The 21,624-nt window shown below is 37.1% G+C and overlaps 2 protein-coding genes across 2 annotated transcripts; both read right to left on the reverse strand.

Annotated features, from left to right (window-relative positions):
* Nucleotides 1-791: 791 nt before the first annotated feature.
* On the reverse strand, nucleotides 792-1,228 carry LOC132933954 (uncharacterized). Its single transcript, XM_061000229.1, has one exon. The coding sequence runs from the start codon at nucleotides 1,143-1,145 to the stop codon at nucleotides 792-794; it is 354 nt and encodes a 117-aa protein (XP_060856212.1). The 5' UTR covers nucleotides 1,146-1,228.
* Nucleotides 1,229-3,758: 2,530 nt separating this feature from the next.
* On the reverse strand, nucleotides 3,759-8,910 carry LOC132932607 (uncharacterized). Its single transcript, XM_060998988.1, has 5 exons — nucleotides 8,849-8,910; nucleotides 8,584-8,764; nucleotides 5,308-5,739; nucleotides 4,644-5,257; nucleotides 3,759-4,017 (listed from the first exon to the last, which is right to left on the reverse strand). Exons 1-5 carry the CDS (start codon nucleotides 8,908-8,910, stop codon nucleotides 3,759-3,761), a joined length of 1,548 nt encoding a protein of 515 aa, XP_060854971.1.
* Nucleotides 8,911-21,624: the final 12,714 nt, after the last annotated feature.

Here is a 21,624-nt window from a genome sequence, read left to right on the forward strand (position 1 = left end):
ATGCATAAAATATTGTTATATGCTAATAATGATGGAATGGTAATAATTTTCAATGTAATACCTATAATAAAAATCTATCAATAATAATGTAGACCACCTATAGAACTCTCTGTAGAAGTACATAATATAAGGTACAACCTACATATTAATTAATATATAATATTATAAAAATCTTAAGACACTATTAAATCATTTATTAATTAACTATTTATTTAATTTATGTTTAATACTGTATGCAATAGAATGTTTATTATACACAGCTTGAATGAAGACACATGAAAAAAAGGATTAAAATTATAAAAATTACACTATTGATGGGAATTATTAAAAATTAATAAATGATTTATTAGTTAACTATTTATTCAATTGATGTTTATTACTGTATAATAATAATAGTTTATAAATGTAGAAGTTCCTAAAGTTTTGCTCAACTGAATATTCTTATTAAAATGTAGAAATGTTTTCATAAAAAAGTGAAGTTCTTTAATCATTAAAATTTTAGTTTTTAGCCAATGTCAAACCAAAGTAATTTTATTATTTCAAACTAAAACGTGTACATATTTAAAATTAAAAACAAAACAAGAGTAATACAATGGAATAAAAACAAATGTAATTAAGTAACAGAATTTCTAAATTTAAGATTTTTATGTAAATTTTAAAAATTGTCCAATTTAATATTTAAAATTCCTGAACATATAAAGTAGTAAACACACTAAATAAACATACAATATACTATTATAATGATTATACCTAAATTTAGAAATATGTAAATTATAAAATTAAGTTAAGACTCACTTGGCAATCTCATCCTGGTCCTGAACTTCCAACGTCACACGGTCGTGTCCCTTGTATATATACTTGTAGATATACATGACACTCTTTATGGACGTGCATATCTCGACGTTGATGTGCGCGTCATACTTGGCCAGAAGGTAAGGGTTGTACGGCACTACACACTCGTTACCAACCTCACGACCTCTCACAAGTACCACCCGGCCGTCATCCGGTCGGCGGTACTTTGGATATCCGCCGTCCGCAACGTACACAGTCTCCTCTGCGTACGCTTTCGGGAAATCTTTGGAGCATTTGTTGTCCACCATGCACGGACACTGTGGATTGACTGTTCCACACGGCCCGTGGATCATGTGAGACTTGACGCAGTCGTGTAAGCGCCTGTCGATTGCGGGGTCCGGCAAGAAGGCGCAAACCACGTCGTCCACGTCCTCGGCCGTGCGGAACTTACAGTCCTCCGCCAGGATTATCAGTATATGCGCATGGGGCAGACCACGTTTCTGAAACTCGATAGTGTACACGTAAGCGCTGACATTACCAAACACACGATGTACAGTTATGTCACCTATTAGCTCCTGTAGCTTACTGTTGAACACTCTGGCCACCAGGTCCGGCCTGTCGCTTGCCGTGCTGTGGGCAGCCAGGTTTTCAGTGATCTCTGGCCACCTGGGATTGCACGTAAACGTTATGAACAGGTCGGGTTTCCCTTTGGTACGCACTATGGTGATGGCGTCTTGATAATTCATCTTGTTGAATCGGTCGCTACCCGTGAACGTCGACGGCAATATGACCCTACGCCCGACCGCCATGGGATCGACGTGGAGCTGTTGGTTCACATGGTCCATGAGCCCTTGATACGCTTCGGCGAGGAGATCCCTCTGGTGCAAACGTATGTAGTTCAGATTGTTCGACTCCATTCGAACATACTGGTCGCACACATACATCTGCAACAAGAACCGACCTTGATGTAATAAACTAAACAGTTCATGCCTTTGGTCGTTATTTCCCTGATATCTAACAGCCAAACGGTAGCACGCAAACTCTCTGATACTGTTGCGATTGCGGACATTGTTTCGTCGGTTGCCCGCTTGCAACATCCCGTTATGCCAACCGGCCTCGCCGTAAGGGAAAAACAGCGGATACAACATCGGATCCGAGTGACACGACCCTTGTGAAATGTAACGAATGGTATATATTATTTAAAGTGAATTGCTAAATCAACGATTTGTAGTAGCTGGGGGTTAGAGGATGGAGTATAGCAAGTACATAACCGCAAAAGAAAGGTTATTAAAATATTAACTCTGATCTCTTTGTATTCCAAGGATTTATAGTGTATATTTGTAAGTGATGTCTGTTATGAAGTCCAAACAAATCATGAAATTAAGCACCGAATTAATGTGACTATATTATGTTTGATTATTGATAAATTATATAGTACACTACATACAAATCATAACACGACTTATTGTCATACTATCACTACAAGATGAATATAATTTATAATGAATATGGTTTGAATTTAATATTGTTAATTTAACTTTATCTAATATTTTATGTATACATAGGTCCCCTAGCTCGAATAGCAATACCTGATCTATTATGATTAAATTATGTCCTGAATAGAATTCCTGGCCTGTCTATTTAACATTCTAATCACTGATAAATCTTTGAACGACACTTATTATCGGAGATGCGAACAATAATATAATTATCCTTCAGTCTTTCAAAAAAAAAATAGGAGAACGCTGCAGGATTTGTCAAAATATAAATAAAGCTTATTAAAATAATTTAAAAAGTAATAGAATTTAATAGATTCATTCAGAACTTTAATTTAAAAAAGTAAAAACTAAGTAAAATGTACTATTAATTCTGAAAAAAACTGTTTTTGTTGCGTTTTCTATTTATAATTGTACTCAGTTTTTTAAGCACAAACTAATAATATAAAATGATAGTCATAAAACTGACAGTGCATATTATTTTAAAGTTAAAAGATAAAAGTCAGATAATTAGGTTTAATATTAAGACTGCAATTTGAGATGGAACATATTAATATGCGCTTACAAACTATTATTACTTGACACTATATCAATCTATTTTACAATATGGGATAACTATATGGGGTGGTACCTCTGAAAACACACTAAAACCACCAATATAATTTAATATACATAAATAAACGTGAATCTATAAGATACAACCTAAATATCAATTATTCAAAAAACAGTATTGGTCAGATATTTCTAGACTATTTAGGACCAACTTATTTCAATAAACTAGAAATTAATTTTAAGAGGTATCTAAGGTAACTAATTTGTTATCTCAATTACATAGTTTATAAGTTTCTCATTTTTGTTATAATTGTATCGAGTCTTTTTATAATTATATTAATAATTATCACATGCGAATTATTTATCAATATCAAAAACCTTATTTATGTTAATTACTGTTATTATTAATCTTAATTAATTATTCGCTATTTTTATATATTTAATATAATCTGTGCACTTTTCTGTCCATTTGTTAAAAATTGTTATAATGTTTGATTTAAAACTGTTTGAATAAATAAATAAATAGTAAATTGTATATGCTGTGTAATCTCTCTAGCTAAATAGCTTGTTGAGTATCCTTATATTATTTTATTGATGATACACATGATAAGTACTATATGTTGATCCCCGCTGTATTTAATGTATAATGATGTAATTTAGTGAAGTATTACTGCACAAGTGAACGGGTTAAGGTCGGTTTTGACCTAACGAATTAGTTATTAAGTAATTATATTTCAAAATAATGTCCAAAATGTAGTGTATACTTAATGTAAATTTAAAATCAGGGCTTTACTGTACAACAAAAACTATGATTCTATTTGATGGTGTTGATATTAATGTGCAATAAATATAGTGAATATAAGTGAACAATTTGAGACAGCTGTGTAAAAAATTGTGTTTTTAGTAAATAATTATTAACTAACCCGCTGGTATGGTTTGCATCCTGTGTTGCGGGTTGATTGGATTCGTATCGTAGATGACCAGATTAATGTCTCTTGGCGGACGACCCCCTTCACCTATGAACACGGCCGCAACTTCGTTTGCGGTAGGCAGGTTGTTTCGCCCGTCGTCCCGGGCCGCATCTCGGACAAAATGCATCGTCACTGGCCTAGGTCGTACACCTGCGGGATCGGCGTCGGCTAGGTCTCTTTCTGCCAGCCACACCTCACGCATGTTCCTGGAACAAATATAGACATGTATATTTTTATACTTAGACAGACTCCATTTAACTGCATTTAACTCTATAATTGTATAATTAACATAATACATAATAATAAATATATATATTATAAATGTGTGTGAAGTGTAGTAAGCTTAGGAGACCACATAGGTTGGGTAATAACAATAAAACCTATACTTCATATAAATCCAAGCATTAAATTAGTAATATATTTTGGTATAATTATGATATAATAATAAAAACGTCCCAGCCCTAAGTTATATTTAATGTTACCTATATCATTCATAAGTACATATAACTCTGTTGGTAGCAGAGTAAAATTATAATAAACACATAAAATACATATAATATTTAATATAATTTAAGTAATAAAGTAAAATTTTTTGCTTTGTATACTATTTTGAATCAACATTAAGTAATAACTGCAGTATATTGGTAGCTGTGAGTGTCTAATATCAACGTAATATCTAGTTCAACAGTTAACATAGTTAGTTTATTGGTTACAGTGTGTAATTTTTTTTGTTTTTTCTGTCTACTTTGAGAAAGGTATCTGTAAAAGAAATTTACTCTAAGGGGCAATTTATATTCCTATTGTTAATAAATACAATAAATTTATATCTTACTTAAAAGCCATTGCGTACGGATTTACGTCTCGCAGAAAACCGTCCAATAGTCCCATCACAACTACGGACAGTTCACGATGATTTCTCTGCAGAGCCATCCCAACGCGGCGGGCGTTGGCCTCTGCGGACTCGAGGAAATACAACTGACAGTAGTTGGCATCTACTCGGTCAACGGCCACGTCATTATTTATCCTCTGATAAGTTTGGCCTTGGATACACATCGTTCGCGGTCCACGCCCTCGCAATCGCCTGTCGTCTGTGCCACAGCTAAACGCAGCGAATGCCAGGGCGTTGTTGTACCGGCGAATGTCGTCTCGGAATCTACGACCATCCTGTGAATCTCCAATCAACAAACTCATTAGTAAAAAAGGGGCGGGCAACAACGCGTGTTGACCTGCAGCGGTCACTTGACCGTTGTTACAGCAAGTGGAGAAGTGCATATTGGCACCCTGGCCCACAACCTCGCCTTCGAAGTGGCGGGCGTTACACTGTGTGCAGATTCTGTTTAACGCGCCCGCGTTGTGCTGCTCTGGAAGCGGGTGTGTCACGCCTGCCGGCCTGTCAATTATTGGCGCACGCCCTCGGGGTTGTTCACCCACGGCAAGTGGTCGGAACTGCAATTTAAATGATAAGTTTTATCTATGGTTTTTTTTATAAGTAAGACATATTTACTGACCTCTTCGTCGACGTCTGGCTGCAACTCGTCGAGCATGTCCACAAACTCCAGTTCCGCTTGCACTTCGTCCATCTGCACTTCTACCACTTCCACGTCCTCCCCTCCGTCCATCTGGACTTCTACCACTTCCACGTCATCCCCTCCGTCCATCTGAACCTCAACAAATTCCACGTCCTCCACCACTTCCATCTGGACCACCTCGTCCTCCACCACTTCCATCTGGACTACCTCGTCCTCCACTTCCTCCACACCTTCCATCAGGACCTCGACAAATTCCATGTCCTCCACCACCTCCACTCCTTCCACATCATCCCCTACATCCACTGGGACACCAACGACTTCCACGTACTCCACACCCTCCACTGGGACGCCGACGATCTCCACGTCCTCTCTCTCTTCCATCTCGACGTCCCCAAGCACCTAAAAGTTAGGTTGAGTTTAGAGTAGGTACAATTGTATTGATAATTCTATATAATTATAATAATAACAACAATAATTGACAGTAAGCGTAGGTACCTATAATATGCAATAAGTGAATTTATATGAAATAAGGTTTATGTCACACAAATAAAAGCATACATGTTATGGTTCAAATTTTTTTTTAAATAGTTACAAAATAATGTTTAGCTGAATGTGATCAAGTCACACCTATATACAAGCCCTGCCTAACCTAACCTTAATACAATCTTTTATGATAACATTGCAGTAGGTATACTGAATTTTGTTACAGTGAAATAAATAAATTTAAACTTTAAATTAAAACTTTGGTTGAATGAAGTTTAAAAAGTGAGCTGTATATTGAACGCCATAACTATATCAAATATTGGCAATAAGGTTTATAGAATGTTTTTGCTGTTGTCATTTCGTACTGGTAGTACAGTGTACCTACACACTTTATTTGAAATAAAATTAGTTATAAAATCATGTGATAATTATAAACCATCAGCACAGCAAGTAGGCTATTGGATTTGGTTTGCAGTCTAGTGAAGTATCAAACTGTAGCCACTGTGAAATACCGCCCACATGGGTAAATTGAAATAATAAACACATTTTAATGCACAAAAGTTGATGTAGTAGGTAACATTTAAAATAAAGTGAGATAATTGTAACTCAAACTACAGGAGATTAAACCTAGGTCAGTAATAAGTAGTGAGTAGTAGTAGTAATAATATTAAGAACAGTGTGAGGAAACGTTTAAGTATTTTGTTTATTGGTTGTAAACACCCATAATAAAAGTGAAAATACAGTGAGTTAACTGGAAATTACACTACCCATTGCGTATGAGTAGATAATATACAGTTTAACATGACATTTTGAAGTGAAAAAAGTCCAACTGAACAACATTAACAAAATAATTATTTGTTTTAGTTAATGAATCACAATAAGCTTGACCCAGTGTTTAATATGCAATGAAACAGCAATGTTGTTTAAAGAATAAAAGCAATAACAAAATAAGAGTATAATTTAACACAGAATGTTAACCAACAACAATAACTTAATGCAAGTACCTATTGTAAATGGTTTGCAGTCTGGTAAAGCATTAAACAGTACCTAGCCGCTATGAAATACCTGGCACATGGGTTTATTGAAATAATAAACACATGTGATATTTTAATAACGTTTGAAACAAAGTGAGATAATTGTAACTCACACTACCTACAATCGTGTATGAGTGGACAGATGGCAGTTTTACATGACCTTTTACCACACATTAGTAGTAATATTACACTGTAGTGTATAGGGTAAACAGTGTACATATTTTATTTTAATCAAAGTTATTAGTTGTATAAATAAAGTGAAGAAAGTATTGAAATAATCTTAACATTGCTAACATATGTGACAAATGTTGTTAAATGATAAAATACTTATCCAGTAAAGAGTCTATTTTGTGTAGTAGTAATATTAAGAAAATGTAAATTCATGTAAGAAAACGTCAAATGTTTTGTATGTGTTATGGTGAAATTACATGATAATTTAAGGTTTATAAAAGTATACATGTTGTAGTTAGAGTAAGTCTAAGTCTAAGAGTATCACATGTGAAATGATAAAATACCTATCTAGTACCCAACTTACAAATGAGGGTAAACCTAGGTCAGTAGTAAATAGTGAATAGTAGTAGTAGTAGTGGTGGGGGTAATATTAAGAAGTGTGTGAGAAAAGTATTTTGTTTATTGGTAGTAGAATGTATATTATTACTTTCACTCAACTGTATAAACACAATATTAAGTATACAATATCAGATATGTAAACATGTATTGCATGGTTACTGTAATCATTGTTATGAATGTATACAATACAATATATAGTTTGTGGATAATGTAGCAAAGTAAATAAGCACACACGTATGTTAATATAAATGTTTTTTTTTTTTAGCTGTGTAAGAAAACATTCCAAATGCCTATAATAATATAATAACTAACTGTAACCGTAGAACATGTATAATACTACTAAATGCCATTGAAGGTGTGTGAGCACTGAAAAAAATCTACCTAAATAACATCAGTACAATGCTATTGGTTAAGATAAATGTTGTATTAAAAATTAACAAGTACCAATCATAGAACAAAGAAATCCACAGAAGAATGTTTAAGTGGTTTCATACATATTAATAACTTTGAAGCATTGTAAAACTGTATTGCACTGTATAACAGTAAGTGTTATAGTAAAATCATATGATAATAATTTAAGATTTATGATATACCAACAATAAAAGTATACATGTTATAGTTAATTTTTCAGAGCTGTACAAAATAAGTAAGTAAGTAAGTAAGCTCTATCTAACAATCTATTGTTTGTATTAAGTATTGAAATAGTATAAACATTTCTAAGAGTACCACATGTGAAATGATAAAATACTTATCTAGTACACAACTTACAAATAAAGAAGAGTAGACCTAGGTCTGTAGTAAGTAGTAGTTGTAGTAGTAGTACCTAATATTAAGAACTGTAAGAAAACGTTTGAGTATTTTGTTTAATGGTTGTAAATACCCATAATAAATGTCACAATAAGCTATAAAAGCAATAAAAAAGAGTATAATTTAATACAGAATGTTAACCAACAACAATAACTTAATGCAAGTACCTATAGAATAGTATCAAAATGGGTATATTGAAATAATAAACCCATATGTGATATTTTAATGCACACTGTATTAGTGAGTATAGTAATGTAATGATCAAGCGAGTGAATCTTATACGGTACGTGCAGCCCGACACTATTTGTTTAATACAGTGATCAAAGGTTGTATGTTGGTTGTCACTCACTACTGACGGCACTGCTCCAACAGTTAGTCGACGGCGATGTACGGCTCCTCCGTAGTAATCACGACCGGCAACAAAATGCCTTGAACAGAGCTTGGAGTGAGCCAATATCTGTCGAGCATTGACACCATTGTCCTCGGCGAACATCACCCATTGACGCTTCCGATCGACATTTGCTGGAAAACTAATACAATCATCGTATCATGAATAGTTGTGTTATAATATGTCAAAAGTAATCGTAATAAGTACGTATACATTATATAAATACCCATGCACTGAAACGCCATCCACGCCTTCGACGTTGCCACAAATCATACAATGTTTGACCATTGTTATATTTGTCTGAAAAGATATATAATAACATTTTTAAAAGGTAATGGCCAAACATTTAGTATATTTATTATTATTATTATTATTATTATTATATTATATATTATATTTTAATAATAATGTAATATAAGCAAAACTCCGTGTTCGTATAATGGAATTATCTTATCAGTACCTATGTTATCAGTTAATAATCCGGTGTTGTGTGTTTATTTTTAGAAATGCAGTAAATATTATTTGTTCACGGTAGGTATAAAATATTATTACGTGTACATAGAGTATTGAGTATGAACTAAAAAAAGTGACATACTATTGTAGGGTGAGTCCGCACACACAATATGGTCTTGGAAATCGTAACTGCAAAAAGCGTCGTTTAAAAATTTTTGTGCACGTAGGCGTTTAAGTCTATGTCCGGATATGAACACGGAAGTACAAATGTCGTATTAACATTGAATATGAAACGCGAAAAGGTGGAAATAGCGTGTATATAGTAATACACAATATCGTGAATACGGAAACGCATCGTACACGGATGAAAGAAGATGAATCCACCTCGCGTACGTACAATGTCATGAATAAACCAGTAGGTACGCGGGCTATACAAACGTTCTACTATTAATTATTATTATTATGTATTTCAAAATTGTACTCACCGGTTTTGAAAAGCGCCCAACGCAGAACACAATACGCTAATGAAAGCTAAGAAAGCTAAAAGCCTAATATTATAATATTATATTATAAAAAAAAAATATGTTTTTCTGTGCGCTTGGGTTGTGTGTTGCATGGGCGTTCGTCACAAGATGACGTTAGATAACACGGGCGCGTTGCGCGTCGCTAAAGTTGTCCCCCGCACGCCACCACTCGACCGACAAACCCGTATCAATTAATAATGGCCATACTGTAGCATTGCGTGTAACGTTTATTATATTTTATTTATAATTATTATTAACCGTCCGACACGCATTCGATACGTCGTCCCTAGGTGTTATTTGTCCAAAGCCCTAACCTACCTACCTACGAATTGAATTGTAAATGTTGTTCAAATCTATAACACTTAAACTTTATCTACACTACGACGAAATATCGTTTAATTGGTAAATCGTACGAATCGTGTGTATTCTCACGTATCCGGTGTGTAGGTATTACCGTGTCTCCCGTCAATAATTATATATATATATATATATATATATATATGAATACTACTGTGGTGATCTGAGCATTAATATTGATATTATAATTAATAAAGTGTATCACAGACATGCCAATATCATACTAAATAACAACACATTGGAATTTGTATATAGGTATATGTTAATATGTATAATAGCTTCTTAATAAATATTAGATAATAAAATCCAGTATTAAACATTATGCGTTTAGTATCATCGCAACAACAAAATTAGTTGTGTACATATATTATCAATTAATCTTTGTTATTTATCATTTATCTATTAATTTTATTGAATAAATAATTAAATTATACAAAAAATGTATCTATATTTTGAGTAATATCAAATTATGTCATATCATTATACAACTTAACTGCCAGAATTTAAATACATAAAGTTATATTTTGTTTATTAATATTGTATTATTATTTATAATCTGTAGCAGTGTTTTAAACTGTAATATATCAAGTACCTACTACATAGTATATTAGATATTTAACCACATAATCGAGCCCATGTCAAACGATTTAGGTGTGTTGCTTAATAAATGTAGATAAAAGCAATAGCATCGAAGTAGTATGTCCAATCGATCAATATACACTCTTCGTTGGTTTCAACAAGGCCGAACGGAGTCCGTTAGGGCGGTAAAACTCGAATTTTGAGAAAATCATAACATTGTCCTTATAAATATGATAAAGCGGAAGTAATAGCGAAAGGTAAATAACGAATAAAAATTTCAGAAATTACACGGCCGCCGCAAATGAACTTCAATCCCGGCTGCCGACATCGAAACCACTACCCCGGGTCATCCGCACCAACGCCTTACCTACCTACCTACCTACTGAGTTGAAAACTGATGTCAAATCTATGACTCTTAAGCCGATTTCGACGTCCTTCAATGGGCGTCGTAAAAGGCGACCCCACCGCTTTGGGCAGCGAACGACCGGCTCCGTCACCCTCGGACGTCGAAACGGCGATATTCGCAAAAAAAATCGAACCCTCCGACGCACGTATTTATGCCTGTATATAGTAATACCCACATGACGGCGGCGCTCTCCGCAATCGGCTCTCGGCGTCGTCCCGCGGCCTCGGGACTCGTCCCGGAGGAAGTACGACCGCAGGCGGCTTAGAAATTTAACAAGGAATGCGAATAAGTCTTCGACGGGTAGGGCAGACGTGTCGAAAAGGTCTAAATTTCGAATTTTTGAAAAAAACGGCAAAAAACGCGCGCGACGGCGGCGGACGTAAAGCACGTCGTATCGGCCACGGAGGGCCCGCCGGGAAAAAAGTACGGTCACGCGCGGCCTCAAAATCTGACGGGGAACGCGAATAAGTCATCAACGGGGAGGTCCGACGTCTCCAATAGGAGTAAAACTCGAATTTTGAAAAAAAAGGTAAAATTTTCGTTCAATACGAATAATAATATGATAAGGCGGAAGTGATAGCGAAAGGAAAATAACGAAAAAAAAAAACGTGAAAAAAAAATTCCGGATTAACACGGCCGCCGCAAATTATCTCCGATCCCGGCGGCCGGCATCGAAACCACGACCCCCGGGTCATCCGCACATACGCCTAAACCTACCTACCTACCTACCGAGTTGAAAACTGGTGTCGAATCTATGACTCTTAAGCCGTTTCGCCGTCCCGGCGAATCGCGAACGCTTTCCCGGCGTCCGCAGAGGGCTTCTGAGCCGGCGATCCCACGGCTTCGGGCAGCGGACGACCGGCTCCGCTACCCCCGGACGTAAAAAACGCGATATTCGCGAAAAAAATCAAACCTTCCGACGCACGTATTTATGCCTGTATATAGTAATACCCACTCGACGGCGCCGCTCTCCGCACTCGGCTCTCGGCGTCATCCCGCGGCCTCGGAACCCGTCCCGGAGGAAGTACGGCCGCAGGCGGCCTATAAATTTGGCTGGGAACGCGAATATCGCGTCGACGGGGAGGTGAGACTTTTGAGAGAGCGGCGAGACGCGACTTTAGTCGAAAAAGTCGGAAAAATCGGTAAGACGCCGCGGCGCTCTAAAATATTCAAGTACGGCCGCGCGCGGCCTATAAATGTAACGGGGAACGCGAATAAGTCGCGAACGGGAGGTGAGACGTTTCCAAAACGGTTAAAACTCGACTATTCGAAAAAATTATCGAAAAACGCGGGCGACGGCGGCACTCTTATCGCACGTCGTCTCGGCCTCGGCGGGACGGGACGGGACAAAGTACGGCCGCGCGCGGCCTCACAATTTAACGGGGAACGCGAATAAGGTCCGAACGGGGCCGTCCGAGGTGCGCGAAGGCGTTAAAACACGAATTTTGAAGAAATTTTGAAAATTCGTCAAAAGTGATAAGGCGAAAGTGATGGCGAAAGGAAAATGACAAAAAAAAAAAAATTCCGAAATATCACGGCCGCCGCAAATTAACGAAATTCCCGGCGGCCGGCATCGAAACCACGACCCCCGGGTCATCCGCACCGACGCCTTACCTACCTACCTACCTACCGAGTTGAAAAGTCGTGTCGAATCTATGACTCTTAAGCGGTTTCGCCGTCCCGGCGAATCGCGAACGCGGTCCCGGCGTCCGCGGAGGGCTTTTGAGCCGGCGATCCCACCGCTTCGGGCGGCGGACGACAGGCTCCGCCACCCCCGGACGTCGAAAACGCGATATTCGCGAAAAAAAATCGGACCCTCCGACGCACGTATTTATGCCCGTATATAGTAATACCCACTCGACGGCGGCGATATCGGCGCTCCGCTCTCGGCGTCGTCCCGCGGCCCCGGGACTCGTCTCGGACGAAGTACGGCCGCGCGCGGCCTATAAATTTAGCTGGGAACGCGAATGTCGCGTCGACGGGGAGGTGAGACTTTCGAGAGAGCGGCGAGACGCGACTCTAGTCGAAAAAGTCGGAAAAATCGGTAAGACGGCGACGACGCCGCGCTTTCCGCTATCGTTCTCTACGCCGCGGCGCACTAAAATATTCGAGTACGGCCGCGCGCGACCTATAAACGTAACGGGGAACGCGAATGAGTCGCGAACGGGGAGGGCGGACGCCTCGAAGAGGGCTAAAACTCGAATTCTCGAAAAAAAAAGGCAAAAAACGCCCGCGACGGCGGCGCTCGGTTTTCACGTAACGGCCCACGCGGCGGGCCCGCCGGGAAAAAATTACGGCCGCGCGCGGTACGTGAATTTACCGGGGAACGCGAATAAGGTCCGAGCGGGGCCGCCCGGGGACCCCAGGGGGGGGTAAAACTCGAAATGTGAAGAAATTTTGAAAATATCGAAAGAAATCGCGAAAAGTGATAAGAAGGAGTGATAACGCGGCGACGGCTCCGCCGCCGCCGGGAGACCGCCCGTCGAATTTTTTCATTGGTAGTCTCTTACGCTGGTTCGGAAATTCGCCACAGGCGGCGCCCTCGGGTTTCTGTTTTATACTATAAGACTAGCTCTCCGAGCGTCGCTGGGGGAGACCCCCAGACCCCCCGGTGTCGGTTATGAGTGTCGTCGATGTCGGATGCCGCAGTGGTCTTGTGGTCTGGTCGTCAACCGATGTCGGTTATGAGTGTTATGATAAGAACGGTGGATATTGATAAGAAAAGTGGATAAGTGATAAGGATTTTGGATTGCTGATAAGGATGTTGGATTAATGAAAAGAATGGTGAATTTGTGAGAAGGATAGTGGATTAGTTAGCCGGAGGGCTGTAAGTTTTTTACTGCCTTCAAAAACGCAAAATCAAGTAATAGAATTCAAATATTTCGGATAATCATATAGCCACCTCGATTTATTTGGGGTCTAGCGGGTCAGTCACCTACCTCGACGTTGGACTTATATGTCTCGGCAACAGGTATGCAACGTTCAAAACGTGAAACGTGAAACGTGAAAAAAATTGTAAGACATTTCGGGGGTCCATGTAAATCATATAGCCGCCGTCTTTTTATGGGTGTCTAGCAGGTCAGGTCGAATGACGTTCGCCGTAGTAATAAGGGTAGGCAATCCGACTTCGTCGGATAGCGGACAATGTGCGACGGCCGGGTCACGTCGTCAGGTATGCAATCCGACTGCGTCGAATCGCGGACAACGTTCATTACTGTCACCGAAAACGGAAAATTAAGTAATAAAATTCAAAACATTTCGGGCTTCTATGCAAATCATATAGTCACCGTCTTTTTAGGGTGTCTAGCGACCTGCCGAGTCAACTCGGTGGTCCGAGTAGGCAATCTGACTTCGTCGGATAGCAGATAATATGCGACGGTCGGGTCACGTCGTCAGGTATGCAATCCGACTGCGTCGGATAGCGGACAGCGTTCTTTACCGTGAAAAAAATTTTAAACCATTTCGGGGGTCCATGAAAATCATATAGTCTCCGTCTTTTTATGGGTGTCTAGCAGGTCAGTCACCTCGAATGACGTTCACTGTAGTAATAAGGGTAGGCATCCGACAATGTGCGACGGCTGTGTTACGTCGTCAGGTATGCAATCCGACTGCGTCGAATCGCGGACAACGTTCATTACTGCCACCGAAAACGGAAAAAAAAATTCAAAACATTTCGGGATTCTATACAAATCATATAGCCATCGTCTTTTTAGGGTGTCTAGCAGGTCAGTCACCTTTGTGGTCCGAGTAGGCAATCCGACTTCGTCGGATAGCAGACAATATGCGACGGCCAGGTCACGTCGTCAGGTATGCAATCCGACTGCGTCGGATAGCGGACAGCGTTCTTTACTGTGAAAAAAATTTTAAAACATTTCGGGGGTCCATGAAAATCATATAGCCTCCGTCTTTTTATGGGTGTCTAGCAGGTCAAACCTCGAATGACGTTCGCCGTAGTAATAAGGGTAGGCAATCCGACTTCGTCGGATAGCGGACAATGTGCGACGGCCGGGTCACGTCGTCAGGTATGCAATCCGACTGCGTCGAATCGCGGACAGCGTTCATTACTGTCGCCGAAAATGCAAAATTAAGTAATAAATTACGTAAAAAAAAATTCAAAACATTTCGGCTTCTATGCAAATCATATAGTAACCGTCTTTTTAGGGTGTCTAGCAGGTCAGTCACCTCAGTGGTGCGGGTAGGCAATCTGACTTCGTCGGATAGCGGACAATGTGCGACGGCTGTGTAACTTCGTCAGGTATGCAATCCGACTGCGTCGAATCGCGGACAACGTTCATTACTGTCACCGAAAATGGGAAAAAAATTACGTGAAAAAAAATTCAAAACATTTTGGGATTCTATGCAAATCATATAGCCATCGTCTTTTTAGGGTGTCTAGCAGGTCAGTCAACTCAGTGGTCCGAGTAGGCAATCCGACTTCGTCGGATAGCAGACAATATGCGACGGCCGGGTCACGTCGTCAGGTATGCAATCCGACTGTGTCGGATAGCGGACAACGTTCATTACTGTCGCCGAAAACACAAAATTAAGTAATAAATTCAAAACATTTCGGGCGCATATATTCAACCCTGTATAAGATAGTAATAGCGACACGACGGCGGAGCTCTCCGCGATGGCAATCGGCCCCCGGGACTCGTCGCGAACGAAGCGCGGCCGCGAGCAGCCTATACATCTAGGAGGGAACGCGAATAAGGTTTCAACGGAACTGTATGGAGTTTGAAAAGGAGGTAAAACTCGAATTTCGAAAAAAATATTGAAATTTTCGTTAATTACGAATAATATAGGCGGAAGTGATAGCAAAAGTAAATAACGGAAAAAAAAATACGGATTATCACGGCCGCCGCAAAATATCTTCAATCCCGGCTGCCGGCATCGAAACCACGACCCCGGGTCATCCGCACCTACGCCTTACCTACTGAGATGAAAACTGGTGTCGAATCTATGACTCTTAAGCCGTTTGGCCGTCCCGGCGAATTACGAACGTGGTTTCGACGTCCTTCAAAGGGCGCGTAAAAGGGGACGCGATCGCGTCGGGAAGCGGACGACGTGCTCCGCTGTCTTCGGACGTCGAAACGGCGAGATTCGCGAAAAAAATCGAACCTTCCGACGCACGTATTTATGCCTGTATATAGTAATACCCACTCGACGGCGGCGGCGATATGGGCACTTTGCTCTCGGCGTCGTCCTGCGGCCTGTAAATTTAGCTGGGAACGCGAATATCGCGTCGACGGGGAGGTGAGACGTTTCCAAAACGGTTAAAACTCGTCTTTTCGAAAAAATTATCGAAAAACGCGGGCGACGGCGGAACTCCTATCGCACGTCGTCTTGCTCAAAATTTAACGGGGAACGCGAATAAGGTCCGAACGGGGCCGTCCGAGGTGCACGAAGGCGTTAAACCACGAATTTTGAAGAAATTTTGAAAAAATTCGTCAAAAGTGATAAGGCGGAAGTGATAGCGAAAGGAAAATAACGAAAAAAAAAACGCGAGAAAAAAATTCCGAATTAACACGGCCGCCGCAAATTATCTTCAATCCCGGCGGCCGGCATCGAAACCACGACCCCGGGTCATCCGCACATACGCCTAAACCTACCTACCTACCTATCGAGTTGAAAACTGAAGTCAAATCTATGACTCTTAAACCGTAATGCGCAAAAAAATATATCCCTCCGACGCATATATTAAAGCCTGTATATAGTAATAACGACTTTACGCCGCTAAATTAATTATTGTTGTTAATCAATTACTTATTTAAAAACAATATTTACTAAACGTATCTATACATAAGCAATATCAAACAGTATAGGCATATCATTATACAATTTAACTACCAGATTTTACTGAAATATATGAAAATCTATTTGTTTATTAATATTGTATTATATGGTATCTGCAGCATTATTATTTTTTAATTTCCTCAACCAATCAAGTCACCTAAAAACTGTAATGAATTAAGTGGGTACTATATAGTTATATTGTACTATTGTCTATTCAAGTAAAGAACCATATAATGCAGCCCTTGTTAAATAATATAGGGGGGTCACTCAATAAATGTGTAGATAATAAAATAGTATTAATTAAATATTAATTATTAAATAGTTTAATGGTATAGTCATATCATAATACAATTTAACTGCCAGAATTTAATTAAATACATAATATGTTATTTTTTGTCTATTAATATACATAATTTGACTCACCTAAAAACTGAAATATTTTATTATATATTTAATATTTAACCACATAATCGTTTGACATGGGCTCAAAACCAATCCATATAGTATAGTCATATCATAATACATTACCTCAACCAATTAACTCACTTGAACTGTAATATATTGAGCACAACATACTATACGTTAGTTATGTTACTATTGTCTATTCAAGTAATTAATTTATTATGTATTAAATAGTTTTTCATATAATATTCATAATTAAACCTACCTATTTAAGTTGTTTCAAATAGTATATAGTCATATAATCATACAATTTAATTTCCAGACCTTAATTAAATACATACATTTTTACTTCCTATGTTTATTTATATTGTATTATTTAAAATCTGTAGCATCGTTAGTATTTTACACCAAATTTGACTCACCTAAAAACTGTAGTACCCACTACATAGTATATTATATTTTTTATATTTAATATTCGAGCCCATGTCAAACGATATGGGAGTGTTGCTTTATAAACGTAGATAATAAAAGCAATAGCTGTGTATATTTGTTTTTTATTAATTTGATTTTATGCTAAAGATTGAACCTATCAAACGATGCTTAATAAATGTAGCTCACAATTTATCAAATAGTTTAATTGATCACTTAATACTCATAACTAAACCTACCTACATAAGTAATATCGAATAGTATAGCCATATCATTATACAATTTAACTGCCAGAATTTAATTAAATACATGTAGATCTATTAGTTTATAATAATTATATTTAATCATATTACCTCATAGTATCAACTGCCCTAAAAATTGTAATATATTTAGTACTACCTTCATAGTATACATGTAGGTAAATTATATTACTATTGTCTAATTCAAGTATAAAAGAACCGTCCCATATATTCCATAAGTTCTATTTTGTTATTGTATTATTTAGAATCTGTTGCAGTAAATTTATGATTACCAAATTTGACTCACCTAAAAACTGTAATATATTAAGTACCTACTGCATAGTATAGGTATTACATATTTAATATTTAACCACATAATCGAGTCCAATAAATATTGCTCAATAAAGGTAGACAATAAAAGCAATAGCTGTGTATATCAATTTGTTATTTACCTTTAAATTAACTGTTTATTAATTTGATTTTATGCTCTTTACGGGGTAAATAAACTCACTTGAACTGTAATATATTTAGCACAACATAGTATACATGTACATTAGTTATGTTACTATTGTCTATTCGAGTAATTAATTTATTATGTATTAAATAGTTGATTTCATATAATACTCATAATTAAACCTACCTATATAAGTTGTTTCAAATAGTATATAGTCATATAATCATACAATTTAATTTCCAGACTTTAATTAAATACATACATTTTTATTTTCTTTATTAATATTGTATTATTTAAAATCTGTATCATCATTTGTATGCTACAACAAATTTGACTCACCAAAAATCTGTAATGAATGAAGTGGGTACTACATAGTTAACATTTAGTTTAGTTATTATAAGATAATAAAAGCATTAGCTGTGTATATTTGTTATATTTTATTAATTTGATTTTATGCTAATGATTGAACCAATCAAACAATGCTTAATAAATGTAGCTAATTATTTATCAAATAGTCTAATTGATCACTTAATACTCATAACTAAACCTACCTACATAAGTAATATCAAATAGTATAGCCATATCTTTATACAATTTAACTGCCAGAATTTAATTAAATACATTAAGATCTATAAGTTCATAATAATAATTGTATTATATAGTATCTGCAGCAGCTTTGTATCATACATAAAATTTATAATTAGCAAATTATATTACCTCAAACAATCAACTGCCCTAAAAACTGTAATATATTTAGTACTACCTACATATTATACAATGTAGGTAAATTATATTACTATTGTCTAATTCAAGTATAAAAGAACCGTCCCATATATTCCATAAGTTATATTTTGTTATTGTATTAATATTATTAAGAATCTGTTGCAATTCGTTATTATCAATTTGTTATTTACCTTTAAATTAACTGTTTATTAATTTGATTTTATGCTCTTTACGGGGTAAATAAACTCACTTGAACTGTAATATATTTAGCACAACATAGTATACATGTACATTAGTTATGTTACTATTGTCTATTCGAGTAATTAATTTATTATGTATTAAATAGTTGATTTCATATAATACTCATAATTAAACCTACTTATATAAGTTGTTTCAAATAGTATATAGTCATATAATCATACAATTTAATTTCCAGACTTTAATTAAATACATACATTTTTATTTTCTTTATTAATATTGTATTATTTAAAATCTGTATCATCATTTGTATGCTACAACAAATTTGACTCACCAAAAATCTGTAATGAATGAAGTGGGTACTACATAGTTAACATTTAGTTTAGTTATTATAAGATAATAAAAGCATTAGCTGTGTATATTTGTTATATTTTATTAATTTGATATTATGCTAATGATTGAACCAATCAAACAATGCTTAATAAATGTAGCTAAACCTACCTACATAAGTAATATCAAATAGTATAGCCATATCTTTATACAATTTAACTGCCAGAATTTAATTAAATACATTAAGATCTATAAGTTCATAATAATTATTGTATTATATAGTATCTGCAGCAGCTTTGTATCATACATAAAATTTATAATTAGCAAATTATATTACCTCAAACAATCAACTGCCCTAAAAACTGTAATATATTTAGTACTACCTACATATTATACAATGTAGGTAAATTATATTACTATTGTCTAATTCAAGTATAAAAGAACCGTCCCATATATTCCATAAGTTATATTTTGTTATTGTATTAATATTATTTGGAATCTGTTGCAATTCGTTATTATCAATTTGTTATTTACCTTTAAATTAACTGTTTATTAATTTGATTTTATGCTCTTTACCATGTAGTAGGTACATACTATATTGCAGTTTTTAGGTGAGTCAGAACTGGTAATCATTAATATAAAGTTAAATTGTATAATGATATGGCTATACTATTTGATATTACTTATGTAGGTAGGTATTGTGTATTTAATCATGAGCATAAAATCAAATTAATAAATAGATAATCAAAAGGTAAATAATAAATTACAGTTTTTAGGTGAGTCAAATTTGGTAAACAAAAATTTAGTGTGGCATACAAAATATACCTACCCGTAGTATAGTCATATCGACCAATCGATCAATAATAATATATGTATTCGAACGTTTCCGTCACATCCATCGTCGACTCGAGCTAGGATATTATTATATAATTCAACTAACCCAACCACCGTATCAACTCTTAACATTTAGGCGTTTATTTATTAAGTATACATGTACCTACAGTACCTTCTGTGGCTATATCGTGTATCAAATATATATGTATACCGATATGAGTAGCTCACGGCGTCACCGAGACCGAGTAGGCAAAAGTCTGTAAAATATAAAATCGAACGCTTCGACGCATATATATATATAATATATGCCTGTACATAATAATAACGACGCCGTCCGATCTCGCTGTTCACGAAAGAAGTACAGCCGCAGGCGGTCAATACATTTAGCGGAGAACGCGATTAAGTCATCAAGGGGGAGGTCCGACGTCTTCGAAAGGGGTAAAACTCGAATTTTGAAAAAAAAGGTAAAATTTTCGTTCAATACGAATATATAATATGATAAGGCAAAAATGATAGCGAAAGGAAAATGACAAAAAAAAAAAATGTGGAAAAAAAAAATTCCGATTTAACACGGCCGCCACAAATTAACTCCCGGCGGCCGGCATCGAAACCACGACCCCAGGTCTTCCGTACCGACGCCTTACCTACCTACCTACCTACTGAGTTGATAACTGGCGTCGAATCTATGACTCTTAAGCCGTTTCAACGTCCCGGCGAATTACGAACGCGGTCCCAGCGTCCGCAGAGGGCTTTTGAGCCAGCGATCCCACCGCTTTGGGCAGCAGACGACCGGCTTCGCCACCCTTGGACGTCGAAATCGAACCCTCCGACGCACGTATTTATGCCTGTATTTAGTATTACCCACTCGACGGCGGCGATATGGGCACTCGGCTCTCGGCGTCGTCCCGGAGGAAGTACGGCCTATAGATTTAGCGGGGAACGCGAATAAGGGGCAAACGGGGAGGGCAGACCCCTCGAAAAGGGCTAAAACTCGAATATTTTAAAAAAAAGGCAAAAAACGCACGCAACGGTGGCGGACGTAAAGCGCGTCGTCTCGGCCGCGGAGGGCAAAAAGGTACTCAAAATCTGACGGGGAACGCGAATAAGTCATCAACGGGGAGGTCCGACGTCTTCAATAGGCGTAAAACTCGGATTGAAAAAAAAAACGTAAAATGTTGGTTAAATACGAATATCACGATAAGGCGGAAGCGCTAGCGAAAGTTAAATACCGAAAAAAAAAAACGCGAAAAAAATTTTCCGAATTAACACGGCCGCCGCAAA

This window comes from Metopolophium dirhodum, chromosome 1 (genome assembly GCF_019925205.1).
Source record: "Metopolophium dirhodum isolate CAU chromosome 1, ASM1992520v1, whole genome shotgun sequence".
NCBI lineage: Eukaryota > Metazoa > Arthropoda > Insecta > Hemiptera > Aphididae > Metopolophium > Metopolophium dirhodum.

What these genes read in the sequence shown, in the direction of transcription:
- LOC132933954 (XM_061000229.1), bottom strand. Translation starts at nt 1,145, where the DNA reads ATGATCCACGGGCCGTGTGGAACAGTCAATCCACAGTGTCCGTGCATG.
- LOC132932607 (XM_060998988.1), bottom strand. Translation starts at nt 8,910, where the DNA reads ATGGTCAAACATTGTATGATTTGTGGCAACGTCGAAGGCGTGGATGGC. An exon ending in TTGGAGCAGTGCCGTCAGTA is followed by an intron (nt 5,740 to 8,583) that starts GTGAGTGACAAC and finishes CCTAACTTTTAG; the next exon opens with GTGCTTGGGGACGTCGAGAT. An exon ending in ACGAAGAGGTCAGTAAATAT is followed by an intron (nt 5,258 to 5,307) that starts GTCTTACTTATA and finishes TTTAAATTGCAG; the next exon opens with TTCCGACCACTTGCCGTGGG.